Raw genomic sequence first — 26173 nt, forward strand, 5'->3', positions numbered from 1 at the left:
AATTGAGGTATATTAACTTAAATTAAGTCAAGATAAACTTTGAATGATGCCTTGACAAAGCCTCGTTTGAAGGTTTTGAACAGTTTGAATTAGATCAATAGATTCTTGTCATTCCAATAATGACACTGAGTGCAACAGTGCCATCCACTTTTTCAGTTGTATTTTCCCATAAAGTTTTTTTTTTAAAGAGTCTTCATTGAAGAGTTATAAGCCATGAACCAAACCAGCTACGAGGTGAATCATAACATTACGAACTTTGATTAATGGTTAGGTAGGCAACTTTAATACATAGATTGACAGGGAGGTTGGACATTGTATCTTTGCATTTAGACCGAATTCGAGGATTGGACAAACATTTCATGCTCCTACGCCTTTGTTCATACCCGATACATATAAATAAATTTAGACCACTTTACTGTGATTGCTATCAGGATGTTTACAGACTTTCAACCAGCATAATAAAAAATTTGAAATTTCTATGTGCATATATACAAATATTTAGATGTTAAAAATGTAGGGAGACTATTATAGCATTTGCTGTGCCTCATGAGAGTTGGCGTGCGCTAAAGAGTTTGTTTGTTGCGACTCTCAGATTTATTTGCAGTAAAGTAGCCTAGTTTTTCACCAGGAATTCTGCTTTTAAACATGAATATTTAAAATAAGCTGACATAATGCAGGCTGATTGCTTCAACAAAAGCATATACAATCGATGAGAACAACCTTGTAGCTTACAGTAGAACTGTCTTTAATAGTTTAATAGTTATCGTTAAAAATCAATTCCCCTAAAGTGAAAGGGACCAAACTTGCACTATATTCAACTTCCTGTGAAGTGACCAACTCATGAATTGGAAGGGAGCCAATACTTTAATTCAGAAATGTTCACATCTTGATTGACATATTTACATTCTTACATTTGGATTCAGTAAAACAGGTAGACCTCTAAAGCATAAAACAGAAACCTTTCCCAGCACATGGAATGACGAACTGTCCAGAAACTGAATTTATCCGCTTCATTCTGCTATCTACATTTTTACATCGCCACCAATATGATGATGTGCATAACAACTCGAAATGTTATCACATTCTGTAACTGTTTTCACTCTTCGTTGTGACATCATCTGTACTTTACACCGTGTCACCTAAAGCTTTACCAGTGCCACGTACACAACATGCCAATAGATTAAAGATATTCACACCATTGTGATTCGAGAGATTATTAATGGCATAAACAGACACCATATCTGACCTATTTTTATCCTCCACTTATCAGTGAAAAAAAAAAGTATTTATCAAGACATAAGACAAGTACACCTAGAGAGACAAAGACATGGACAGCATAGACATAATGAGTTCATATTATAATAAATATATTTCAAGCAAACCTCACACTTCTAATCTATAAATACAAGCTCATCATCTTAATGATTGATACCATATGTACAATTCCCTTTAAATATTGTTCAAGTGAACAGGTGATTAGGATGGTTTATGGGGTGCATGATGAATGATAACAATCCATTTCCTTTTAAGCTGCAGGTTTCTTTGTGTCCCTGCATTCACCTGCACTCGTCACCTCATGTCTTTGGTGTGCGTCCCAGAAATCACACTTACAGTAGTGTCTTCAGTACATTACAATTTACCTCTTGCCGTTTAAATAAGAGAATCTGTTTGGCACAGTGGAAGTGTGGATGTTTGGTCAAATTCAGGCATGTTCTGAGGAGGCGGTGCTCACACCTCCACATCCGGATCTGAACCCAACCCTTGCTTCTGCAAAGCGTCTTCCCTCTTCATCTTTGGCTTCTCAGTTCGGGTGTGCCACACCAGCACCTGAGCAAGAGGGAAATCATTTCAATAGTACGTAAAGGAATAGATGACCCATTCCAAAAAGGGTTGGGCAAATATCAGATTTTAAGAATTGGCTCACTTTTAATTTGAGTTGGAATTTAAAATGAATTCTCCACACAGAAATCTGAATCGGAATTAGTGTAAATCCCTGAATAACAATTCAGAGAAGCAGGTTATGGGATTCAGAAATTGAATTGGAATTGAAAGATAATTCTTCATTTATTTCTACATGTACAACCCTGATTCCAATCCAGTGGATTTCTTCCCTTCTGCCATAGCTCTCGAATCTCATTAGGTTCACATGTGCATGTCACATGACTGACCATGATGTACTTACTAAATATACTAGAACTATTTAAAAACATATCCGGAATCCAACTGTTGCATTATTCAACTTCCTGTGAGGAACTCATGAATTGAAAGGGAGCCAATAGTTTATTTTTTGTTGATTGAAATCATATTAAATCTAAATATTAGATGAAAAAAGTAAACTACATAAAATTAGAAATGTGTCCAGCTAACTGAAACAAGTGATACAATTACTAAACTAAAACTAAACTAAACTGTATACTATTCAGAAATAAATAAAAAACTAATAAAAATGACAAAAGCACATACAAATGTATTTTAATTTACAAATGTATAACAGCTAATAAACAGAAACCTCACAAACAAAATAGTCATAAAATAAGCTCATATGCAGCAATGCTGGTTAATCTCCAAACACTAGGTGCAGAATAAAGGATATACCTTGGTGCACAAGTCTGCTTTGGGTTCAAGGTCATCCATAGTAACCAGGTTTTGAAGGAAACTACTTTCCAGGAAGCCCATCTGAGCATCACCGTCGAACCGTGCTTCGGGATTGGTCATTACTGACCTCAGGGACACTGCAAAACCAGCCATGTCCATGGCGAAAGGGCGATTGGGGCGCCAGCCAGTGTGGAAACGCACAACCTTCCCATCCTCCACCACGGGCCGCTCAAATTTCATCCCGCCCACTAGACCCACGGGCCACACAGAGACACGGTATGTGTACCGCATCTGGGGATGATAGGAAGGAGAGTGTCAATGGAAAAGAAGTATGATATAGACCAAAAAAACTAATCAGGAGGCCTTGTGTCCATAGGCAAAGACTATGTACAGATCCAACATGGTTTTGAGAAGGGTTGGTGTAATTGAGACTCCAAAAGAAAACATCTGTTACACCCTTTTACACCTGAAGCACAGCTCCACCTGGAGGTTTAACCTGTAAACACCCATTAAACCAAGTTCAGCTTTCACTGAAATACTCCAAAGCATTACAATACAATCTGGAACAAACTTCCACATCTGGAGAAGTTTTGCATCTAAATCTACCAATAAAAACTGTATTAGTACCATATTAGAATAATATAATTAATAAAAAACGTCATTACGATCTTTGAAATAACACATGGAAGTACAGGAACTATGTAGTGATGAAATAGTTTTAGTTCATTATTTATTTATTTAAATGTTGTTGTTTTTTTATATAACAAAGAAAATCATCGTAGAAACAGTTTAGATTTTCTTACTAAACTTTAGAAACCCATGTCATTTAAGTGTTCAAAAATATGACTGGTGGTAAAATACTTTTTTAAAGTTTAGGGTCAGTAAGATTAAAAATAAACATAATAAAAAAAATGAATAAAAAATTCAGTACAGATGTATATTTGATTATGATACAAAAGATTTCTATTTCAAACAAAACGTTCCTTTTAACTTTGTTAATCAAAGAATCCTGGAAAAAATGTATCACAGTTTCCAAAAAAATATTAATCAGTTTTCTACATTGATAATAAGAAATGTTTCTTGAGCACCAAATCAGCATATTAGAATGATTTCTGAAGGATCATGTGACACTGAAGACTGGGGTAATGATGCTGAAAATTCAGCTTTGCCATCACAGGAATAAATGACATTTTTTAAACATGAAAATAAAAACAATTATTTTAATTTGTAATAATATTTCACAATATCACTGTACTTTTTGATCAAATTGAAAAATGTTGCCGACCCCAAACTGTTTAACGGTAGTATATATTTAACCATCAAACCTCCTCACCTCTTCAAAAAGCTGCAGGCTGTATGTGTTGTCATCATCAGCAAAGTACACCACAGCCTCCTCGAGGGCAGCCGCTTCCTTTCCCTCAGCAGCAGCACCCATCTCTCTGAGCCAGCGTAACCCCTCGTTCCTCTGCTCAGCTCCCCGAGGCTTCAGCCAGCTGGGATCCCCTTCCTGGAGCTTCCTGTCCTTGGGGGTCAGCTTGTGCAGGTGGGTGTAGGTCAGGCCAGATGCGGCCAGGAAGTCTGTGACGAGCGGAGTTGGCTGGGGAGCGTCCTCCACCACGATCCAGTGGAGCTGAGGAACATGGAGGAAGGTGAGAGTCAAACGAGTGAGCTCAGCTTTCTGCACCAGTCTGGAGAGAGGATGAAGAGGGAGAAAGAGAGAGATTCAATTCTGTGCAGTTTAGGGCGAGACTTTTCTCAAATTATTTTTTATTCGTATCCACAAAACATGCAAACTTCATTAAACCTCATTTTGGAGATATTTTAAAGGGATAGCTCACCCCAAAATGTTGTTATTTACTCACCCTCAAGTTGTTCCAAACCTATGAGTTTCATTCTTCTGTTGAACACAAAATAATATATTTTAAAGAATGTTGGTAACCAGATGACGGCACCCATTGACATCCATTTTTTTTTCTACTATGGAAATCAATAGGTGCCGTCAACTGTCTGGTTACCAACATTCTTTAAAATATATTATTTTGTGTTCAACAGAAGAAAGAAACTCATACAACTTGAGGATGAGTAATGACAAAATGTAATTTTTTGGGTGAACTATCCCTTTAATGTGTGAAGGGCCATTCAGAACACATTTTTGCGTTTTAAAACATGAGATGCAGGGAACAGAAATGGAAAAAAGCACACTGTCTAGATTAACTTCTTTTAACTTGAACACTAAGTTTTTTGAATGCGTGTCATCAGCAAGGTGTTGAAAGAAACACGAGACACAAGCAACAATGGTCAAACACGTCAGTCTAGAGACTAGAGCATGTTTACATAGAAATAAAATGGAAAAGAATGCAAAAACGTGTTCTGTGTGAACGCTCCCTAAGAATGTTCACCACCATGTAGCTGTAATACAGTATTGGCGGTTCACACATAATGCATGTTTGCTATGAAAAATTATGAGCAGTGGAACATGAGCACTGACTCATTTCCATAATTGGTCTTTTTTTAACAGTAGGTTGCAAAAAATCGGTTCATACCGATACTTTACGTCATGGCGTAAGCATCATATAGTAGGTAAAGTTTACGACGCCTCTGATGTAGCATTTCAAATAGTAGTGCCAAATTTACACTGCAGAGGTGGCACAGAAGTGCTTCTGAAGTGGCATTTAGGTGTCTTTCCACAGACTGTTTAATGCTGCTCAGAGGTGGTTATTACTATACACAGTAATAACGGAATAAACAGTATATAAATGGTATAATACTAGGTGGGTCAGAGAGCAGGCATAATTTAGTCTTGCTTTTATCTGGCATTGCATCTTTACACTGAATTTTGAGCAGGCACAGATCAGCCGTAACTCGGCTGTGTAAAGACGCCTTAACAGTACCAAAAACTTTAACACTGTTCTATTGATGCCTTGCAAGCTTTTATGTCCTTCAGTAAAACTAGTTGACATGAATGAATGACATTCCTGCACCATTGTAATCTTGTAACAGCTGCCTACATACCTTGCATATGTGGGTGTTATCACATAAATTTTGGGCACATCAGTCTTCTTCAGCTCTGATGTTTTTATGTGTTCCTGCAGCTTCTGCAGCTCCGTTCGCAGATGAGAGATCTGCTGATCTTTAGACATGCCATGATCTCTACAGTCACAGCGCTGACCTGCAGAGAAGATTCACTGTCATGGTTAACAAAGGCTGATTCAAGGCCGAATGAACAAGGTAATGATGATGATAGTGATTCCAGTCTTACCCAACTGCATCAGCGCATAGATGAGTCCTAGCAGTGACACCATGAAGTACATGACAAACACAGTCTTCAGCTTCAGCCTCATTCTCATGATGACCTGCTGATGCAGAAACCAAGACTGACGGAGAAAGGGCGATGAAACCGGTGATCATGAAGACAGCCCATGTGAATGCATCATAACAACCAAGACTACAGCTGGCGGGGGGAAACAATTAGAGATGGTTTGCAGCTTCCCAAATACTTTCAGTAAAAATACAATCAGATATAAATTTCAGTATATATGAATTTACGGTAACAACTAGTGTATTTTAATAAATTACACTCAATGATGTGCATTAAGGTAAAGTTGAGATGAATAAATCCTTTCCGGTCGCTTCATTTTGTGTATTACAGGCAGCGTTGTGCGTCTATGCATACTAGAGAAGCGCTATATCATGTACAGCGATCCCATTCATCCACTGCGCAGTACCAACAACTTCCGCTTTGAATGTGTAACACGGTCAATGATCTCCTAAAGCATGGAAATAAACCATAGTTCCGCACTCTAAATTTTGTTTCAAGGACGTTAAACCTTTAACTATTTATAAGAAAAACTCACAATGAGTGAAAAAGCAGATTTTTTAACTTTTTTTGTATTATGACCTATTGTGAAACCTTTAAAACACAAAGTGCATTTCATCATTAGCATATGCACCATGAATATAACGTTACTGATTTTGAAATGTCATTGTAGTGATTAAATATCCAAGGGTCTGACTTAGCTGTTTAAATTTATATTTAATAATAAATACTCTTAATTTATTCCAACAGCTTTCATATGAGCATTTGTTGCTTATTCAGTCAGAAAGAGCTTACATGCATCTTTTATGTCCATGATCCATCAGAGTAGTGTTGTGTTATCTGAATTATCCCATTGTTTCCCAAACAATTATTTTATAATAATGAAACATTTGTGATCATGTATATTGTTCAACTCAATCTGTACTATACATGAATTAGTTTATAAATTAAAATAAATTAATCATTTTATTCAGTAAGGATGCACTGATCAAAAGTGACAGGAAAGACTTTTACATTTAAATAATTTTTTCTAATGCTGATCTTTTTTACTTTTTATTCAAAGAATCGTGAACATGAAATTATTAAGTAGCACAACAGTTTTTAATATTAATAAATGAAATGTTAATTGAGCACCAGATCAGCATATCAGAAGGATCCTGATTCATGTGACACTGAGGAATGGCTGTTAAAAATTCAGCTTTGCCATCACAGGAATAAATTGCATTTTAAAACAAAATTAAAATAGAAAATTTTTAATTTTAAACTATAATTGTCACAGCATTACTGTTTTATTGTAGCTATGAAATAAAATGCAGCCTAAGTGAACATAAGAGACTTCTTTCAAAACCACCGTTAAAAACAAGAAAAAATCTTATCCACACCACACTTTTGAATTGGTAGAGTATATTTCTCAAATCCATTACATGTTTTTTTAATTTCTCTTGTAAAATTTTAAATAGTGCCATAACCAAACATTCCTTAAAATAAACATGAGGATGCTTTATTCTCTCTTGAAGTTCAAAGGTCTCGAACAAAGCAACCTTTCTTAATACAACTGAGGGTGAGGATTCAGTGTCTCGGCTGATAACAGTGTCTATCAGTTTCCCCCCCTCTACTAAAATCAATAGTTAAGAACAGCTTTTTCAAGATACATTTGAAACACAGTAAAACAAATCAGTCCACTAAATATCAAGAAGTCAAACAAGATTCCTTTATTTGTTGCATACAAATCAAACGCATAACAAAGCTGGAATGACCTTTCGTTTCAGTTCAACAGGAGAGCACAAGACAGGAACACTCATCTCTCAAACTGTTTTTAAGTGTTGTATATCATTTTCCAATGTTTTTGAAGGCAAATAAAATGTACATGGCAAACAGATTATATACAGTGAAGAAAAAAAATGGAAATATACAGTAATGACATGATAAAAGAATGTTATGATAAAAAAAGTAAAATGAAAGTATATATCTACCATAGCTAACATGCCAACCTCTTTATCAAATCAAACATCAACATAATCCTCATCCATCAGTTCCCTAATATAGCTGTTATAAAACATTTTGTTGAATGACCTGAGACAGTCTAAGTGATTACGAATTATAAACAGTACAGACTGTAGTTTTCATATTCTTGAAGTGAGAAGCAAACTTCCGCTTTTAGTTAAAATACATTTACCCTGAAAAGTGGTATAGATAAAATGGCTGTAATAACCACTGTGACCAACACCTGCATTCACTCAACAGACGATGAGTGAGGGAAACTTTCTGAAAAAACAACAAAAAAGCAGGGTTTTTTTCGGATGACCCTCACCATGCTGATACCTGAGGTGAGAGAGGTCACATTTGGCTCACAGTGGCTCTTACTGCCATTTCTTTGTCATTCAAACCTTTATGTAACTGAGAATAGCATACTATCGCTTATTACGTGAAATGCTGGATGAGCTTTTTTAAGTTAAAAACCAAGAGCAAGCATAGAGGGGATTTCATTGATGAATATGGGCAGGAGAGTCGGTTTTAAGGGCTTTCTAAGAGGGGGTTGTGGGTGATGGGATGTAAGGAATGAGGATGAGGAAGCTCTGAAAGAACGCATGAAGGCTTGCTCTTAATGGCAGCAGCCTCCACAGTGGCCGCCCCCATGCGCATGCCCCGACACGTCGCCATATTTTGTTCTCCGGCTCAGAATCTCATAGGAGCAATCTTCTCCACAGCAACCGGACATACTGGGTGACGTTTCGTCAATCTCAAACCTGAAAGGAAGAGTGCAGCCATTGGTGAATTCATATTTTAACACTGAATAAGCATTGCAGATTTTTTCAGTAGTTGGCTAGGCACTTGTTGCTATGGCAACTGCTATCATCCAGTGTTTGGTCGATCACAGAGGCCTGTATAAAAATCTGCATTCAGAGGAGGAACAGGAATTTCAAAGTGAGGAAGTGTTGAATGTGTATTAGTCCAGAAGGACAGGACTTACTGTAACGCCTCTCTAAAGAACTGGTAAGCCCCATGATTGTGTTTAAATACAGTCAGCATGACCTTTTTCATTTGCGTGCTGAGGGAAGAGAGTGAATAATGAGTTTTGGCAAAAGTGCTACACAGGAATAATTTCTTGGAGTGCTGTGTTTGTTGTGGTACCTGTTGGCGATAAGCTGAAGGATTTGGATGAGAAATTTCCCCAGGCCTTTCCGTCTGACTTTACTCTCCAATTGCACTTCATAACTGAGGAAACATAATTAGAATCAGTCAGATACACACAGCTATCTCTGATCTCATGTGTCTTACATGACTCAGAGAATCAGTGAAGTCACATGTTGCAAAAATAACAAGCGAGACAGAAGCCCTCCCACACACTCACAAAAAACAATATGTGCAATGATAAATGGACAGACAGACATGCACAATACACCAATAAGCCGATAATTGTTTTCATGTTAAGGACAATAACTGTTAAATTCCATCCTATTTTGTCTAAAATGTTTAAATCAATACTTTTAAATAATACATGTTAATTTTGGCATAACACTACAATATACTGTCGGGAAAATGGATATACATTTTTTTCATTTATTTTTTATTAAATTAGTGTTTGGACCTGGTATTAAGAAACATTTTCATCAACAATCGATGTAAACGGGGTCTAAAGTAGCGGCTCCTGGCCGTTAATTTAGGTAGGGCAGATTCTGGGTCTTAGCGCTAGTTTATGATAAACATTTTGTAAGCTTTATTTCCTGGCTGAACACATCAGACACTTTTGGCAGAATTATAATGTCCTTACGTTATTCAGCCGGAGGGTGGCGCTCTAATAATGATTGACAGACTTTAGAACACAAAATAAACGCATTGAATGCCATCATATAATTGCCTTAATGTAGTATTTATTGCGTCCGAATGTCGTTTTCAAATATTGCAAGGTATGTAGGAATTCCAGTGAGGAAAACAAAGTCATGTCTATTCTCAGAACAAACATAAAACAAACATCAGAACTACTGTGTATAAAGGCTATTCACATGAGCAAGTTTAAAGTCCTGCGTCAGCGGACTAATTTGCCTAATGTTCGCGGTACTTTAGACCGCGGTGGAAACACAGACAGCAACAGGTCTGGGGGGAAAAAAGTTCCTGGGACAAATTGTTCCGGGTAATTTCGGTGGAAACGCGGCTTTAGATGATGGCAAAGATGATCTAACTGTAAAAATAGGGGAATTGAACAATTAAATGTCCAATATTGATTAGGAAACAAAAAAACTCCCACCTCAATCAGCCGTTTACACAACACCGTTTTCAACTAAAAACTTAGTGCGTTTTGGTCATTTATTTACATGACAACAGCGTTTTGGGGCCTTGAAAACACAAACTTTTGAAAACTGGTTTCAATAACTGTTATTGTCTCAGTGTAAACTACAAAATCGCAAATTTGTGAAAACCGTGACGTCATGCACGTGTCGTTGTCATGTAAACGTAACCTTAATAAACTGACGGATTTTTAATAATACTCTAAGAGAAATTCATAGCTGTCCTGTGTGATCAGTAATAATTAAAGCAACATTACCAATATAAAACCTCATCTCCACACTCCACGTCAAATCGAAAGTGGGAAAATGCTAAAGGCGTGGAGTCAGCATCGAAGGCCAGGAGATACCATGCTCTCTCGTCCTTCATCTCCTCCCTTTTCTCTCTCTCCTTCCATCCCCACTCACTCTGTTCATATCTGCCAAAACAATGGAACAACAATTCACATTTCGCAGAAGCAGTGCACAATACTCATAGGTTTATATACTTGTTCACAGAGATCTCTCACAAAACTGAATGTCAATGGGACACAAAATGCTAACAGGCATCAATATGCCAGACACTAAAAATTTGACAATTAAAGCAGCATAAACTTCAAAGGCAGTAACAATATGGGATGTTGGATTACCCCACATGTTGACTTGCTCAATACCTACAGCGTCTGCATGTTGGCTCTAGTCAACTCATAGGCCCACTCCACTGTATCTGGACTCAATGCAGCTACCCGTTTACACTCAATCACCAGGTTTAGCCTGTGACCGATTCAGACATTTACAATATTAGTATAGCATATAAAAAAGACAGAAATTATTTTAGTTAACCAGTTTACAGGCAGAAACATCTGGTAAAGGGGAAAACAAAGACAACATACCCATTTCTGTCATACTTTTTGAACACTGGCATGGCAGACAGAGGATCTTCAAGCTGTTAAAAAAATACATATATATATATATGGGACACACAATGCATCAATATTTCTCTATTGCAAGAGACTAAACAAACATTGCATACACAATTTTAAGACAAGTCCACACATATTTTGAAAATGTTTCTTTCAGATGTTCGCAATTAGTCAAACCTTATTGGCTGCTTCCACCTTAGCACACACTGCATCCATAGCTGCCCGTTCTTCAAGTCTTCTCTGCTTTTTCTCCTTTGCTCTGTTTGATTTTCTCTAAATGGTAACGGAAAGACAAACTGTCAAACACCACACTCAGATAAAGACTGAACAAAACCATCTGAAAAATGTATACTTTATATTACAACAAATCATCATCTGATAAGGTTTTTAATTATTTCTACTCTAGAGAGCAGGGTGGTTGATGGTTGGAATAATAAGAATAGACATATAGTGAGTTCTGAAATGAACTGAATCAACACTAGTTTAAATTAAGCCGAATAATGACACTATTGTTTTCTGTAGAGCTGCTTTACAGCTGAAATTGTAGTCATTTCATAATTGATTGATTTTGCAACATTAAAGAGATAGTTCACCCAAGAATTGTCATTTATTACTCTCCCTCATGTTGTTCCAAACCTGTAAGATTTCGTTCATCTTCAGAACACAAATTAAGATATTTATAATAAAATCTGTTGACTGTTACGCAACTGACACTTTGATGTTTCAAAAAGTTCATAGAGATTGTCAAACTTATCCATACGAATTGAGCCAATTGGTCCTGTAGTAGAGAATCGATCGCTTTATATGATGAACGGATTTAATTTAGTATTTTATTCACATATAAACATTGATCAGCAAACATAAACAGAAGCTCATCTGAACCTGCTTGACACCCAAGAGCAAACCTCAGAAAAGCTGAAGCTCAAACTTGCTGCGTAACGCGAGAATGAACCTTATCAGTTCTCACACATCATGCAAACCTGATTGAGCTTCCATTTACCACAACTGTGTGCTTTGATTAATTATTTATGTGAATAAAAGCCTAAATTCAATCTGTTAATCACATAAAACGATTGAGTCTTTTAAGAATATTCAGACTAAACTGGTCAATTCATATGGATTAGCTTTACAATCTTTTTTATGAACCTTTTTGAAGCGTAAAATTAGTAGTTGCGTAACTGTCAACGAAGGGACAGAAACTCAGATTTCATCAAATATCATTTGTGTTCCGAAGATGAACGAAAGTCTTACGGGTTTGGAAAGACATGAGGGTGAGCAATCAATGACAAAATTATCATTTTTGGGTGAACTATCCCTTTAAGGCTGTTATTTTCCTGTTTATTACATTGAAGCTGCTTTGAAAGACTGTATTGTATACAGCACAGTATAGAAAAATGTGACTCGACTCAAAATCCGAGACACTTGATAATCTTGGATCTTTTGACCTGAACTTGTAGGCTTTTAGAAAAACTTTTAAAATCTGATATTAAATGAAGACTAAATGGATCACCAAATCAATTACATTTTGCACAGACAGTCAGATGTTCTTGAAGCACAAGATGCTCTCGAAATGTTATTTGGAATTAAATGCTTATTTTACCATTTTTACCAATTAATATTAGCTAGCAATTTACAAAATGTTTTAGTTTATTTCAGGTTTAAGAATAATTGCACAAAAGCTGAAAATCATAAAATATTGTACAAATAATTATCCAGGTCAATATGCATCCATAGCAAGCAAATTGGAGCAAAAACTTCATGGAGGTTAGTGACCCATTTGTGGACATCATAGGATGGTGGTATTTCTGTAAATGTGAGGATTTAAAGCCTGTTTTGAAAAATTACAATCTACATTATCAAGAAGAGTACATATCTAGCTCGAGGAGCAGAAAGCAAGCTTTTCTTTAGCTCAAGGTATAGTAATGGCAAGAGAAGCAGGAAACAGGTGCTGAGAACACAAAGCACGTGGAGATGAACGTGGTTAATAATAGTTTTCTAAGGGATTTTGACAATGGAGGGCTCAGTACATGAAGTTCACTACTGCCAGACATAAATGTATCATACCAACCCGACTGACTGAGCACTAGCGCTGTCGAGAAAGGTTTGATATCTCGCAGTGGCTGCTGGCATCATGCGAATTAAAAGCATGTATTATGGAGCTCAAAAACACCATATCTGACCAGCTCCTCCTATTCATTTGATCCACCGACTGTTGGAAACTGATAAAACAGGCAGTTTGATGAAAACAGCAACAGTTTGCCGTGTTATATGTATCAGTGTTATTGTGCTTAGTGTTAAAGAAATGGCGCAGTCGACGAGGCACCTGAAATGAACCAGAAACCATTTGAGGTGGACATTTGTGTACTTCGATGGACACTACAAGAATCTATTCGGGACCTGAACATCTTTAAACCACCAAATTCTCACCACCACCACCCCCTCGTTATTCATGAGCTCCAGGTTTTTACCTCCAGCACACACACCCAACACACATGCATTCACATAACGTTACACTCTTTCCGGGGATCATGATTTGCTTCCATCAGTCTTTGTTCAAATTGCCGCACGCATTTATCAAAACCCAAGAAAGAGCAAAGCTAACAACATACAACATGGACATACAAACTCACCCCCATTGTGCAGATTTTATACGACCACCTTGACGCGACTATTGCACTCTAAAATGCTTTAAAGAAGTTAGAGATCAGAAGATGAGATGTGGTCTGTGGTAAAGAATGTTAAAAATGCTAACGAGCGAGCTAGTCTGATATAATACAGGAGCTCGCAGGGTTGGCAGCTTGAAAACCACTCTATATAGGAACTAGCGACGGCTGTTCGCTTTTATTTTTTCCTGCCAGATTCGCGCCAAGAAGCGGGGACGAAATTTCCGCGCTCTACTCTCCCTTTCTTTATCTCCTTCTCCTTTCCTCCCTCCCTCTCTCTCTTCACTCTTTTCTTTCCCTCTCAGCAACACTGGGCATTAGCCGTTGAGTCTTGGGGAAATGACGACATAGGGTTTGGGGTTAAGGGTCAAGCTCTCTCCACATGCTTCCTCATGTTGAAATGTATTTAGTAACCTTAAGCTGTAAAGATAAATTGTTGTTAATGACAAGTAGTTGATATAAATGGCAGTTTTCTTTGATGTTTATCGTGAATGCTTTTTTTTTAATGTTTGCAACCTTAACCATTCTTTCAAAAATGAGGGGATACAGGATACTTAAAAAGTCACAAAAGAAATATTGTGCACAGGTTATATAAAACGTTGTTTTTAAATCACATTTGCATATTATATTGGAGTATTAATTATATATTCAATCACATCAAGAAGAGAGTATTCTGAATAAGCTGTAGAACAGGACACTTCTGTGACATCATGACTTCACTGTCTTTGCTAATACAACCTGATTTACAAATGGAGAAAAATAAAAAATACAAAGTGTCTTTATTTATTGTTGGCATCCATAATCTCTATCCTTTTGTTTCATGTAATACTGGCACTCCTAAACTAAAACTACATCAGTGATGTACCTGTAGTAGGCCTAGCCTACTTGTTTCCTTGGAGTCTTTGTAAACTTGAGTGTAACATTTATTACCTTTTGGCACCAGACTGTCACCCTTTCACCATGGCTTCATTCATAATGAATTCCATACGCCAACTCTGAATCCTTGTTTGTGCTATTTTGTAGTGAAAGTTGCTGTTTTGTGTGTACTATGTGGTGCATCAGTAAAACAATGCATGATTGGGTCACAATGAAACGTGGTGCCGCTATGTGTGATGATTTTTATTTTAATTTTTTGGCTTGGAATGGACACATTGGCTCATAGATTAAATGAATTAGCTTTTAATGTTTATGGATTGGTTTCTTTTTTATAGGAAAAGTTTATTTGGGGTTTGACTGTAGCCTGGAGAACACAGCTCAACATTTTGTTTTTAATCAATGATTATGCATATTTTTTGCATAATTGGAACGAATGGAATAAAAAAGAACAAATAGAATGGTAACAAATGGAACACAATTAGATGCTCATATTAATTAACTAAAATTGTAGGAATTTTGTGCACAATTTTCTTATTACAAATGATCAGGGACACGACAAAATGCTTGGTATCATATTTATATGATCACATTATGATTTATTATAATGGCGATAAATGTTTTTTTTTAGGTGATCCACCACCTGACCAACATTGTCCTTATTAGGGAATGAAGTATTATCAGAGGCCTATAATGACCCTACAGTACCTCTTTTGTCCACAAGGTCGCACTAGTTGACAATGCAGGGCAGCAACTTAAGTTGCTACTGTGGAGGAACTGCTACTGTGTGTCTCCACCTTGGAGAATTATCATGGCTTGAATATCACCGTGTTTAAATATCACTGGTAATTGATTTCAATACATCGAATACTACAGTAAACTTTGAACCTCACACATTTAGGATACTCTTGACATATCCCTTGCTGAACACCCATTGCTTGTTTATTATAAACAATCTACAGCCATAACTTAAGGTCTATATCCATGTGTTGAACGCTGCATATTCTTGACCACGCCCCTCCCGCAGATGGGCCGTCACGAAGCCCCGCCCCGAACCTTTTGTTTTCGGGTAATCTGTCTCGCGACGGGGAGAGATGGCATTTTCAGGAGGGGAAACAAGGGAGGGGGTCAGAGAGTTCACCGCTGTTAAAACCACCGTTTCCGTTGCAGCACAACTCACACTGAACCTTAATACATGTTCGATAACCAGTGATTTTAAAACCTATTAAAATGTTTATAAATCAGCAAATCACGACCTAAAAGGCCATACTATAATGTAGCACGAGAACAATGGGTTGTGGCTTCCATGTTATTGCAGAGAGTTCTTGTAAAAAAATAAATAGGGCAAGAGATGCAAAACTACACCTTCGGGCCTGTGGTTGCGAGCAGAGAACAGCAGTGAAAACCTCTTTCTCTGACTAGTGTGCATGTGCGCGCGCGCCCGCCCGCGTGGGGGGTGGTGGGGGGAGTGCAAGAAGAGGAGGAATAGAGAGAGGGGGAGGGGAGGAAAGAGGAACTCAGAGGTGATGAGGATGGAGGAAGTCTAACAGAGAGGAAGAGGAGAGAGAGATAGAGAGAGACAAGAAAGGAGAGATCACCATAAAGGGACAACTAAGGTGAGTTAGAGAAAATGGAGATGGTTCTTTTGCACAGTACTGGCAAGATGGCATGAAGGAGGGGAGGGAGGATATGGTTGGAGAGAGAAACACATAGACAGAGAGGGAATGGCTGGGAGGGGTCTTGTGCCACAAGTGCTGGTATGTCTGTCTCTGTTCTTGTCTGCAAAAACCACAGAGAAAGAGTATCAATGTATACGGGTGCACAAGGAAGGATCTGTCCATCACTTGGGGCCTGCTGGCAGATAGTGTCAAGAGGGGGTGTTCAAGACCAGTCTAAATCCAGTCTTTAATCTTTATACTGTCAGTATTAGAGTTGTGTATAGATATCAAGTTTATGCTCACCTGTAATACCTTCAGGTTATGTTTAATTATTGTAGACCAGGGTCCATGGTTTACAGTGTAAATTATATTGATTTATTTAGGACTCAGTCACCCTTTATCAACTGGATGTTGTAAAATAACTATATATGAAGCCTAATACACGATACCCACAATAAAATTCTCATTATTAAGGTAAATAGGCAAGTTCTAGGCTTTTTTTCCCCTTCCCTGCATACATTAGTGAAGGGTCTAGGCAGCCTCAGCACTGCATTGCACAGCTGACGGATCCCTCCGCGCACACACAGCAGGAAGTAGTTCCGTATTATTTAATGTGGGAGCACCGCAGGTAAAGCACAAAGTAATGATCGGTTGAGCTCGTTTCATGAAGAGAGTTGTCAGATATGTTCTAAATATATTTAAATATAAACATAGGCGCATTAACGTCTGAATAACGGCTTTTTACGACGCGAGGGATTCATGAAACATTTTATTTTTAATATTGCGCATTTGTGAACTGCGAGGGTCAGATTAACTCACGAAACGAGCCTTTACATTGTCCAAAGCACTTATTATGAATTGGATGCCGGTTAAAGGGACTATGTAATTGACATGGAAGTTTAGTTGGGGAGAGGCGAATAGAGCGGAAGGTTTTCTCGGTTGTGAGGAGTTCGGTCTCCCCGGCACATACACACGGATAGGATCCGTATGAGACCGATGCAATGAACTGGAGAGAATGAGAAACGTGCGAAAATCAACTGAAGCTTTAATGTAGTTGAATATTACCAAACGTACGTAGTGCTGATGTTTTACAGCACTTATATCTTGCTTAATAAGTTTGAATAGGAGAGAAAGAAAAAAAGGAAGAAAGCCAGGTTGTGAACTGCTATTCGGACTGGCAACTAACGTTATAAGGCAAATGTTCAGCGACAGCTAGCCATCAACTGGAATAGGGACATAAGCGTGGCTCTACACAAAAGGACCCAGGCTTGAGTAAGCGACTGTGCGAAAAGTGAGGTGAGGGGAAAGATGCTTTTTTTCCTTTTCTGTACTTTTTAAGTTTGAATGATGCATTATCATTACCCGAGCAAGATCCGTGCGCGTTTACTCAGAGAAATGTTTAAATGAACAAGGAACGGATGATTGGATGGTGGTCGGAGTGATGCGACCTCTCGGAGTTTAAGGGGGCAATCGATAACTGTTTTCAGCTGAAACACTATTAAGAGTTGATTGGACACTTTGTTATGCGAGGGACAGTTCAGTGCCTCATAACTGATTGTTTTGGACTCATCGAAAGAGCACGTTTAAATTCACACTGAGCCGGACGGCAACTTCAATCAATAGAGACACTGGTCGTGACGTCACACACTCTATTCAACGCTTAATTTTATGACACATAACGATTTTTTTTACTTTACAAGGCCGAACAAATATTTAATCCTATTTAGGATTTTGATGACGTGTAATCAAAATAATGTATTATGCCCAATTATGTAATTGATTGCGACAGTAGGCTACTTCATCTCGGAAATGCATCTTTTGTGTCCACTTGTATAGATTAGAGACATTTTACTTTTTTTTTAATGTTGTTTTGGATGCTCAAAATCACAGTTCAAATAGCCTCTTAAGTTATGATTTATGAAAATAGTGAGAGTTGGTGGTTGGTTATCACAATGCAGTAGCTTAAGAAAATAATTAGTTGGTCATTGTTTACGATTAAAGGATGGTAGCCTATCAGTTGTTCTGGAACTGTTCATGTAGGCTACGTTACATTTTTGTAAAATGATAAATGTCAGCTCTGCTGTTCACTCCAAGATAGTTTTCTGGAAGCATTTGCGAAACAAAGACCTCTTGTCCACCGAGTCAAAGTCTCATTTATTGTCGTTATCTCAAGTTATCTCAATTCGTTACAAAATGTTGAAACATTTAACTAAAGTGTATATCCCGCGCTTTGTGTTTTGATACATCAGCCAGGCGAAATGAACTCTATCACCTGCCGCTCAAAACACCGTCAAGAGCATTTAAACCATCTCTTGAGCAAGACTTAATTTCCATACAGTCAGATATACTTCAGTTGTTTATACTAATTTGAGGCTAATTTCGATTTTATCACCACATTTCATAACCGATTGCGGCTGTTCACAGAAAGAAAATACGTGTGTATAATCACGTGACCGTTGGAAAAATGTTACTTGAGGAAGTCAATAAAGAAACCAAAGATTCGTCAGTGTGAGGAACCTCATGTGGTGATTCAACTGACTAGCTATCTTACCTCCTTGTGTAGGTTGTCTGTTTAGTTATATTATTGCTGCAAGAAGCATAACTTATTATATTACTCAATTAGAATTAGTTAGTATCAAAGATGCTGCTAGATTAAAGGCATAATTTATATAGGCTACAGAATTTAAAATGATCATTCATCATTTACTAATGCTTCTGTTGTTCTAAACTGGCATGACCTTCTTCTGTGGAACACAAAGGATTGTATTTTGAAAAATGTCTATTTTGTCCATTCAGTTAGTTATTAGGGTCAATTATGTCAATTACTGTCATTGTATGGGCAAAAACTGTTCACGTTTGGAAAGATATGAGGACAGAATAGTAATTTTTTTGGTGAACTATCCCTTTAAGACTTTGAAAACAAAGGCCCCAATGCGCTCTCTCTCTCTCTCTCTCTCTCTCTCTCTCTCTCTCTCTCTCTCTCTCTCTCTCTCTCTCTCTCTCTCTCTCTCTCTCTCTCTCTCTCTCTCTCTCTCTCTCTCTCTCTCTCTCTCTCTCTCTCTCTCAGCCATGCCATCAGTGATGGAGCGATCAGGGTCTGGTGTGCTGTCCCGAAGCAGGGCCAAAACAGTCACGAACGGGAACAGCCAGCACTCTGAGGAAGAGAGCAGCGATGAGGAACACGCACATGGTGTGTCTGACATATTCACACACAAACCCAGCAACACCAAGCCACCATCTGTACCTTTATTCCCTTACATGTTAAAATAGTTTCAATCCTAAATTGTTTATGTGCAAAATATTTCAATGTATCAGTGTATGTATGTGTATTCGGTCAAGCATCCCTATTCTCTTTTCCTCCTCTCCCTCCACCCACTTTTCTCCCTCTGCCGTCTGTGAAGATGCACTGCCTGTTTTTAACTCTGCCTGCCTGAATGTGCCTGTGTTTTTTCTTCTTTTCCCTGACCGTCCTTTTTGCTCTTGCTCTTTTGAAACAGACAGTATGATCCGCGTTGGTGGGGACTACCAGGCACAGATCCCAGAGTTTAAACCAGGTAAAGAGGAAGATGGGAGTTAATCTCAGAAGAGATGAATATATCTCTGAACTCCATGCATTTTTCACAGTCTGCATGAGCATGATAAGATAAAGGGCTGTGTGTAGGTGTTTCTGTGTGCACTCAAGTTATGGGGAGTAGGAGAGAATACAGCTATAGTCTTTGAGTGTATATATATATATATATAAAATATAGAAATGCCAAAAAAAGCAGAGAGGCATAGAAAAGTGAAAAAAACCAAGGTTGTGTGAGGAAGAAACAATTGCAGAGGTACTTGAGAGAGGCTGTTGTGCTGTGTGACAGACATGTTTGTTCTTTGTGTTGACAGACTGTGCATCCCGCTATAGTGAGAATGAACAGAGGAGCATGCTGGTGTGGTCACCAAACAGCCAAGTGTCCGATGCCATGTGTAAGGAACAATTATTCACATATAAAAAGATCTAAAAACGGCTGAGAGTTTGACTCCTTGATGAGGAGTGCTTTAGAAAAGGAAAGAAACTACTCTTATTCTGATAAAGAAGACAGTAGCCTATACTGTGCAGTTGTATATAGATGCAATGTGTATTTTTCCACAAGATTGCATTGTTGTTTTAACTTGTATTAGATGCAAAAAGTCCTGCAGATTGAAATGCCTTGTTCTTGAAACTGCATTTAAATTGTGAATCACAATAATCCATTTAAAATGTTAAAATGAATCATAATTCATTAAGATAATGTGCAATATTCAAATGCTTTTCTTTATCTGCATATATGTGTAACTAATTATCAAATTATGTTGTGATATTTGGGTTTGGTCAAAGTAACTGTTCAGTCTCTGGTTATGTAGTATGATGTAAATTAGGTTATGTAAAAAAACAAAAGCAATGAAGAGCAGAATGAAAACAGAGTGTTTCACAGTGTCATTCTGCTCTTCATTGTTGTTGTTTTTATGTTTCTTTCGAGGTCTAGAGTCAGTTGTATTTATTTTTCTCTTGCCTAAGATATATTTAATATTTAAAGAATCCTATAAATCTATTTAAAAAAAAAAACACTGAATCAAAATGTTAATTGGATCGTATCTTTTATCAAATCCAATTGATTTGTTTTGAACTTTGAATCAAATTGAAACCCAGTGAATCATTATTTTTTTAACTGATTCACTGTCAACCCAAAGATTCACAGCCCTTTTACTTATGTTTATTCTAATTCTTTGTTTTCTATTATGCTATTGTGATGCCTTTCAATGTATTCATATTGTAGGTACCATCATCGTGTGTATTGATAGGTCGTTAGCAATTCCCATTCCTTGCTACACTGTCACTAAATCTGCCATTTTGGATTGTAAAGAAACTTTATTTTCCATTCTCTCACTCTCAGTGGATGAATATATTCTGATGGCCAAAGAGAAGCACGGATACAACATGGAACAGGTACTATTCCACTTAAATGTTAGGCATGATGGGGAATTCCTCTAGATGGACGCATAGATGACTGTTACAGTGCTTCTGTCTTATATCAACAGGCTCTTGGCATGCTTCTGTGGCACAAGCATGATGTGGAGAAATCACTGGCTGACCTGGCTAACTTCACTCCCTTTCCCGATGAGTGGACAGTGGAAGACAAAGTTCTGTTTGAACAGGCTTTCAGCTTTCATGGCAAGAGCTTCCATCGCATCCAACAGATGGTGAGCGGGAGGGATGGAGGCAAGATGGGTTATATAAGAGTCATCTGCTGCTCTCACATCTGCCTGCAACTACAGAAGAGCAGGCATCTTGAGATACGGCCCAATGTAGAATCACACATCCATGTAAAGAGTCAGAGAGGTCTTAACACTATGAGCTGTTGTCTTGTATTGAGACCAACCTGTTGAAATGTTTTAAGAAAGTTCCAAAGAACATCTGACATTGAGTTCACATGCTCAATGTTACAAATTTGATTCAGGACATAGAATCTTGTTCTTTTTCAGAGTATTAATCAGGTTGTTGTTTTTTCAGCTTCCAGACAAGCTGATCTCAAGCCTGGTTAAGTACTACTACTCCTGGAAGAAAACTAGAACCCGAACAAGTGTCATGGACCGCCAAGCACGCAAGCTCCTCAGCAAGAGAGAAAAGGATGAGAGGTAAAAGAGAAAGATGGAGAGAAATGACAATGAATCATAACGCTTGTGGCTCTCAGACATGCACGGTTACAAAGTGTGTATTTTTGTCCCTGCCAGTAATGATGAGGTAGAGGAAGGAGAACCAGGCAGTGACAGTGATTTTGATATCAACGCCAAGAAAGAGGTGAGCCAATCGTGTAACGGATAACTAGACTCAATGGCATAAAACAAAAGTTGCGACTGTCTTTTCTTCCCTATTGTGACGTAAATGGCTTCTCGAAAAAAAATATGCGGGACTTCATTTTGTCTATTTGAGAAGTGATTGGATGGTTGTGGTTAGCTATTGCTGTGATGTCATGTGAGTGACAGGTTGTCCCGCCCTCGGGCCGGTAAAAACATCAGAGAAGAGATGATGATGCAAGAGGGAGGGGAAGTTATTTTAATTAAAGATTCCGAGTGCACATTAATTAATTTTAAATAATGATGTGCACAGATAAATCATTTATAATAAATACTGCAATATTTCATAAAAAATAAGAATTGTCAACTTTGATTTCATGGTAACTTTAAACTAGGACATTTAGCTAATTCTGTCATAATTATACATACAGCTCTTAATTCTATATTAATTTAGTGACTAAATGGAATATTAATACTTATAAAAATCAGTGGTCAGGGACTAGTGAAGGCAAAAAGTTGTTTCAGATGATTGAAATAAAATGACCAGTGATACACAGGACCTAAGATACACATTTAGCTTCAGACATTCATAAGATTTCGAACCTAAAATCTTGTGTGCTGCTTTTCAGGCTGCAAAGCAGAACTCTGGAAATGGAGGAGCAAGTGATAAAGTTTCAAGCAAGTCTGTTCCGACTCGGAAAGAGAACCAGGGTGCGCAGTACCGACATCACCCTCTCCGTGCTCGCCGCAGGCCTCCTAAAGGCATGTACCTGGAACAGGAGGACATCGTCACCCTGTCGGCATCCACTGATTCAGGAACTGTTTCTATCAGACAGCTGGACACACAACTAGTGTCACTTAAGAGACAGGTAATGTGCATGGAAACACACTTTCAGTATCAAATCACAATGTTTTGGTAGTGTTTGTAAGATTTGTAAAGATATTAATACTTTTAAGCAGCAAGGATGTGTTAAATTGATCAAAAGTGACATTTCTATTTCAAATAAATGGTGGTCTTTTTTGAAATTTCTATTCATCAAAGAATCCTGAAAAAATGTGTTATGGTTACTTAATTTTTTTTATTAAGCAGCAAAACCTGTTTTTAACATTGATGGTAATAAGAAATGTTCAGTCAAGAAATGCGAACACCTCTCAGAACATTTTTGTCTCTCTGTTTTGTTTTAAGGTCCAAAGTATCAAGCAAACCAACAGCGTTCTCAAGCACAACTTGGGTGACGAAATTGAAGGCATGAGACCTTCAGAGGTAAGTTTCCATCTGCACTGCTCTGAGACACAAACCACACACATTTGTCATTCACACTACATTGAAAAATTGTAACTGCAGTATATTGTGGTATACATGTAAAAGTTAAAAAGCAAGGCACAATATTAAATGCCAGTTCATGTATTTTGAGTGTAGATTCTGATCAAAATTCCATAGTTATGCTACATTATACTCCTAATGTTTCTCCATGCACTGCATTTCCGTCAGCCCTCTCAAAAAATCAACACTCGCTGGACGACGGAGGAGCAGCTCCTGGCTGTTCAAGGTGAGCTGGAATATCATTATCTCTAATTCCTGAAATCTATACATTTAAGAACAGATCTCAAAATTAATATCCATATTTCAAATTGTACATTATAATGATGGGATGCCTAAATTCACATGTAGCATATAAAACCAGTGATTTTAGTTTGAAGTTTTGTTTATTTAGACAAAATCGTGAAGAATTGTAATATATTTGTATTGGTTATCAGCCAGAGCTTTAATTTAATGCATCCATAGTTAAAAATAAAATAAAAGAATGCTTCTGTAATTCCTGGTTTGAGAGCAGAGAAGATCCTCCCAAAAACATCACTTGTTTACTTGCATACATATTGAAAACATCAGAAAGTAGCTAAATCCAGCTAACCTAAGACTTAACTTGCTCAAATTTATGGTACAACTAATACCTGTCCTAAAAGTATGGTAAATATTACTAGTATGCTCATATTACCCAAACTGATGGTCTCATGCCAAATGAGGGAGTTCCTATTCTCCTCAGAGCAACCCTTCCACTTTGTAATCTTTCATGACACTTTGCAGTAATTAAGTCAACATGAAATTAAAATGCTCTTTTCTTGTCTTTGTTATGTAATATTGAAGTGTTTATTGTCAATTATTTATCTGTGGGCACAATTTCTGGTTCGTGCCAACTTTAAGAAAAGTCATTGTGCGAGTGTATCCAAAGCTATTACCTTCAAAGTATTCAATGACATTTTAAAGCAAGATGTCAGAGGATTTTCAAGTCGGAGATGCTACAGATTGAATGCATAATATTGTTTCATTTTAAGCATTGCCGTGAACAGATTTATCATGTAGCTATTTTCCATCCACATGCTCTCCAGCTATTAGGCGATACGGTAAAGACTTTGCAGCCATAGCGGACGTGATTGGCAACAAGACGTCGGCGCAGGTCAGCTCGTTCTTCGTCAGCTACCGGAGACGCTTCAATCTTGAGGAGGTGCTACGTGAATGGCAGGCAGAACAGGAAGTGGTGCAAGGGAGCAGCGGGAGGACTGTGAACACGGAGCTAAATGGGTCGGCAGGAGCGGAAGAGGATGAGGTAAGAGAGATTTTGAGTTGTGTAATAGGACTTGTTTCAACAGGCAGGGCTTTTATCTGAGATAAAGAACAGTTAACAACAACTGGGGTATTCATTTTCTCTTTGTTATTATAGGTGAAGATGGACGGCATCTCTCCGCCTCACTCTGACAGTCCGTTGCCCTCTTCAGATGCTAGTGTTGGTGGGAACCCCAACTCTGCCCAGTCCTCCCCACCCCTCACTCAACCTCCACCCTTACTGCGCCCTGCACCCCCCTCAGCGCCCCCTAGCCTGCTGCGCCAGCCTCCCCCGCTACAGACGCGACCTCTACAAAACCGGACGCCCCACAATCACCCTCCCCCTCCCCCTCCACTCATAAGACCTGCGGTGGCATCCTCGCTCAACCAGGGGGCGCTGAGGAACTCTCTAAGTTCCTCCTCTGCCTCTGCTGGACAGCTGCCGCCCTCACTGGTGGGGCTGAAGGTGGAATCCCCCCAGGGAACATTTGCCTTTTTATAATGGTTTTTAGGAGACCTAATTTGGTCTCAAATCAGTGTAAAAGGGCAATGTAGTAATGCCTGTCAAGAGAAATATGAAAAGAAGAAGAAAATAAAACCCAGAGGTGAACTGGAAGCAAAACTGGACATGCACCAAAACACGTTTAGCAATTCAGGAAGGATGAAACACACAGTGTGATCTGCTTCTTCACTTCAGGACCGAGGAGAACCCTCCATATACATGCATATAAACCCCCAGTCTTGCCAAAAAACAAAGCCCACGAACCCATCTGTCCTCAGGTCCTACAGCTATACCTCGTGAACAGTTTCAAGCACAACTGCTTCCACTGTAACTACAGCTATTGAAACACCATCTGTCATAAAAAGCTCAGCGGAAGCTGGAAGTTTAACCAAAATTGTGGGGTAAAACCTTATACACTGGAATTAAAAACTGCCACGACAACAGACTCAGTTGTTCCTTCCACCATCTCTATGGCAACAGCTGCACATCACCTAGTGTGCATGACTACAGGCACTGCCGAGTGTTGTGAAGTACACCTGGTGTCAGGAAACTCACTCTGCCATTGAAGAGCCATGCTGATAGAATCGTCCTGGGTGAAGCGGTTTTTGTCGTTTGTATAATTAGGTCCTTGAGATATTGTTAGGTAGTGAATTTATGTAGTAATAGTAAATATTGACTAAGCACTAAGTGATGCAAAATACTTGATTTTTTTTGTTGCAACTCTGAAATACACTGATTTCATCTCGCTCTTAAAGGCACAAACACAGAAGCATCAAAACACTAAAGATGATTCCCGAGGAAGCTCGTGCGAGAGTACTCGTTTCTTCCAAAATGTTGTATGTATGTGAGAACTGTTTACATATGAACTGGATTTGCTTGTGACTATTTTTGTTTTAGATTTTTTTTTTTTTTTTTTTCAGAATAAAGTGAAAATGACCAGATGAGTTTGTTGTTACTCTATTTAAACT

General features: G+C 38.1%; 3 protein-coding genes across 10 annotated transcripts; 1 reads left to right on the forward strand and 2 right to left on the reverse strand.

The window, feature by feature from the left end:
• Positions 1 to 262: 262 nt before the first annotated feature.
• Positions 263 to 6406, reverse strand: b3gat3 (beta-1,3-glucuronyltransferase 3 (glucuronosyltransferase I)). 2 transcript variants are annotated; one of them, XM_079591618.1, is made up of 6 exons: positions 6172 to 6406; positions 5855 to 6046; positions 5608 to 5764; positions 3929 to 4283; positions 2596 to 2886; positions 263 to 1827 (listed from the first exon to the last, which is right to left on the reverse strand). In XM_079591618.1, the coding sequence occupies exons 2-6, from the start codon at positions 5940 to 5942 to the stop codon at positions 1729 to 1731; spliced, it is 990 nt and encodes a 329-aa protein (XP_079447744.1). In that variant the 5' UTR covers positions 5943 to 6046; positions 6172 to 6406; the 3' UTR covers positions 263 to 1728. The 2 variants fall into 2 exon arrangements, with proteins under 2 accessions (XP_079447744.1, XP_079447745.1); XM_079591619.1 differs by having other exon boundaries at positions 5855 to 6397.
• A 1127-nt stretch (positions 6407 to 7533) lies between these two features.
• Positions 7534 to 14163, reverse strand: naa40 (N-alpha-acetyltransferase 40, NatD catalytic subunit). The gene is made up of 8 exons (XM_079639772.1): positions 13727 to 14163; positions 11274 to 11369; positions 11067 to 11119; positions 10852 to 10947; positions 10455 to 10613; positions 9044 to 9127; positions 8883 to 8960; positions 7534 to 8658 (listed from the first exon to the last, which is right to left on the reverse strand). The coding sequence occupies exons 1-8, from the start codon at positions 13730 to 13732 to the stop codon at positions 8514 to 8516; spliced, it is 717 nt and encodes a 238-aa protein (XP_079495898.1). The 5' UTR covers positions 13733 to 14163; the 3' UTR covers positions 7534 to 8513.
• rcor2 (REST corepressor 2) lies at positions 13191 to 26173 on the forward strand. Of its 7 annotated transcripts, none has more exons than XM_079639710.1 (13): positions 13191 to 13556; positions 19358 to 19480; positions 19788 to 19844; positions 20173 to 20253; positions 21201 to 21253; positions 21346 to 21507; positions 21818 to 21942; positions 22039 to 22105; positions 22731 to 22970; positions 23288 to 23365; positions 23594 to 23651; positions 24490 to 24707; positions 24822 to 26148. In XM_079639710.1, exons 2-13 carry the CDS (start codon positions 19360 to 19362, stop codon positions 25203 to 25205), a joined length of 1644 nt encoding a protein of 547 aa, XP_079495836.1. In that variant the 5' UTR covers positions 13191 to 13556; positions 19358 to 19359; the 3' UTR covers positions 25206 to 26148. The 7 variants fall into 7 exon arrangements, with proteins under 7 accessions (XP_079495836.1, XP_079495833.1, XP_079495837.1 ...); XM_079639707.1 differs by lacking the exon at positions 13191 to 13556 and adding an exon at positions 16123 to 16248; XM_079639711.1 differs by lacking the exon at positions 13191 to 13556 and adding an exon at positions 16246 to 16389.

The sequence above is a fragment of the Phoxinus phoxinus genome (genome assembly GCF_949152265.1).
Source record: "Phoxinus phoxinus genome assembly, chromosome: 2".
NCBI classification, from domain to species: Eukaryota; Metazoa; Chordata; class Actinopteri; order Cypriniformes; family Leuciscidae; genus Phoxinus; species Phoxinus phoxinus.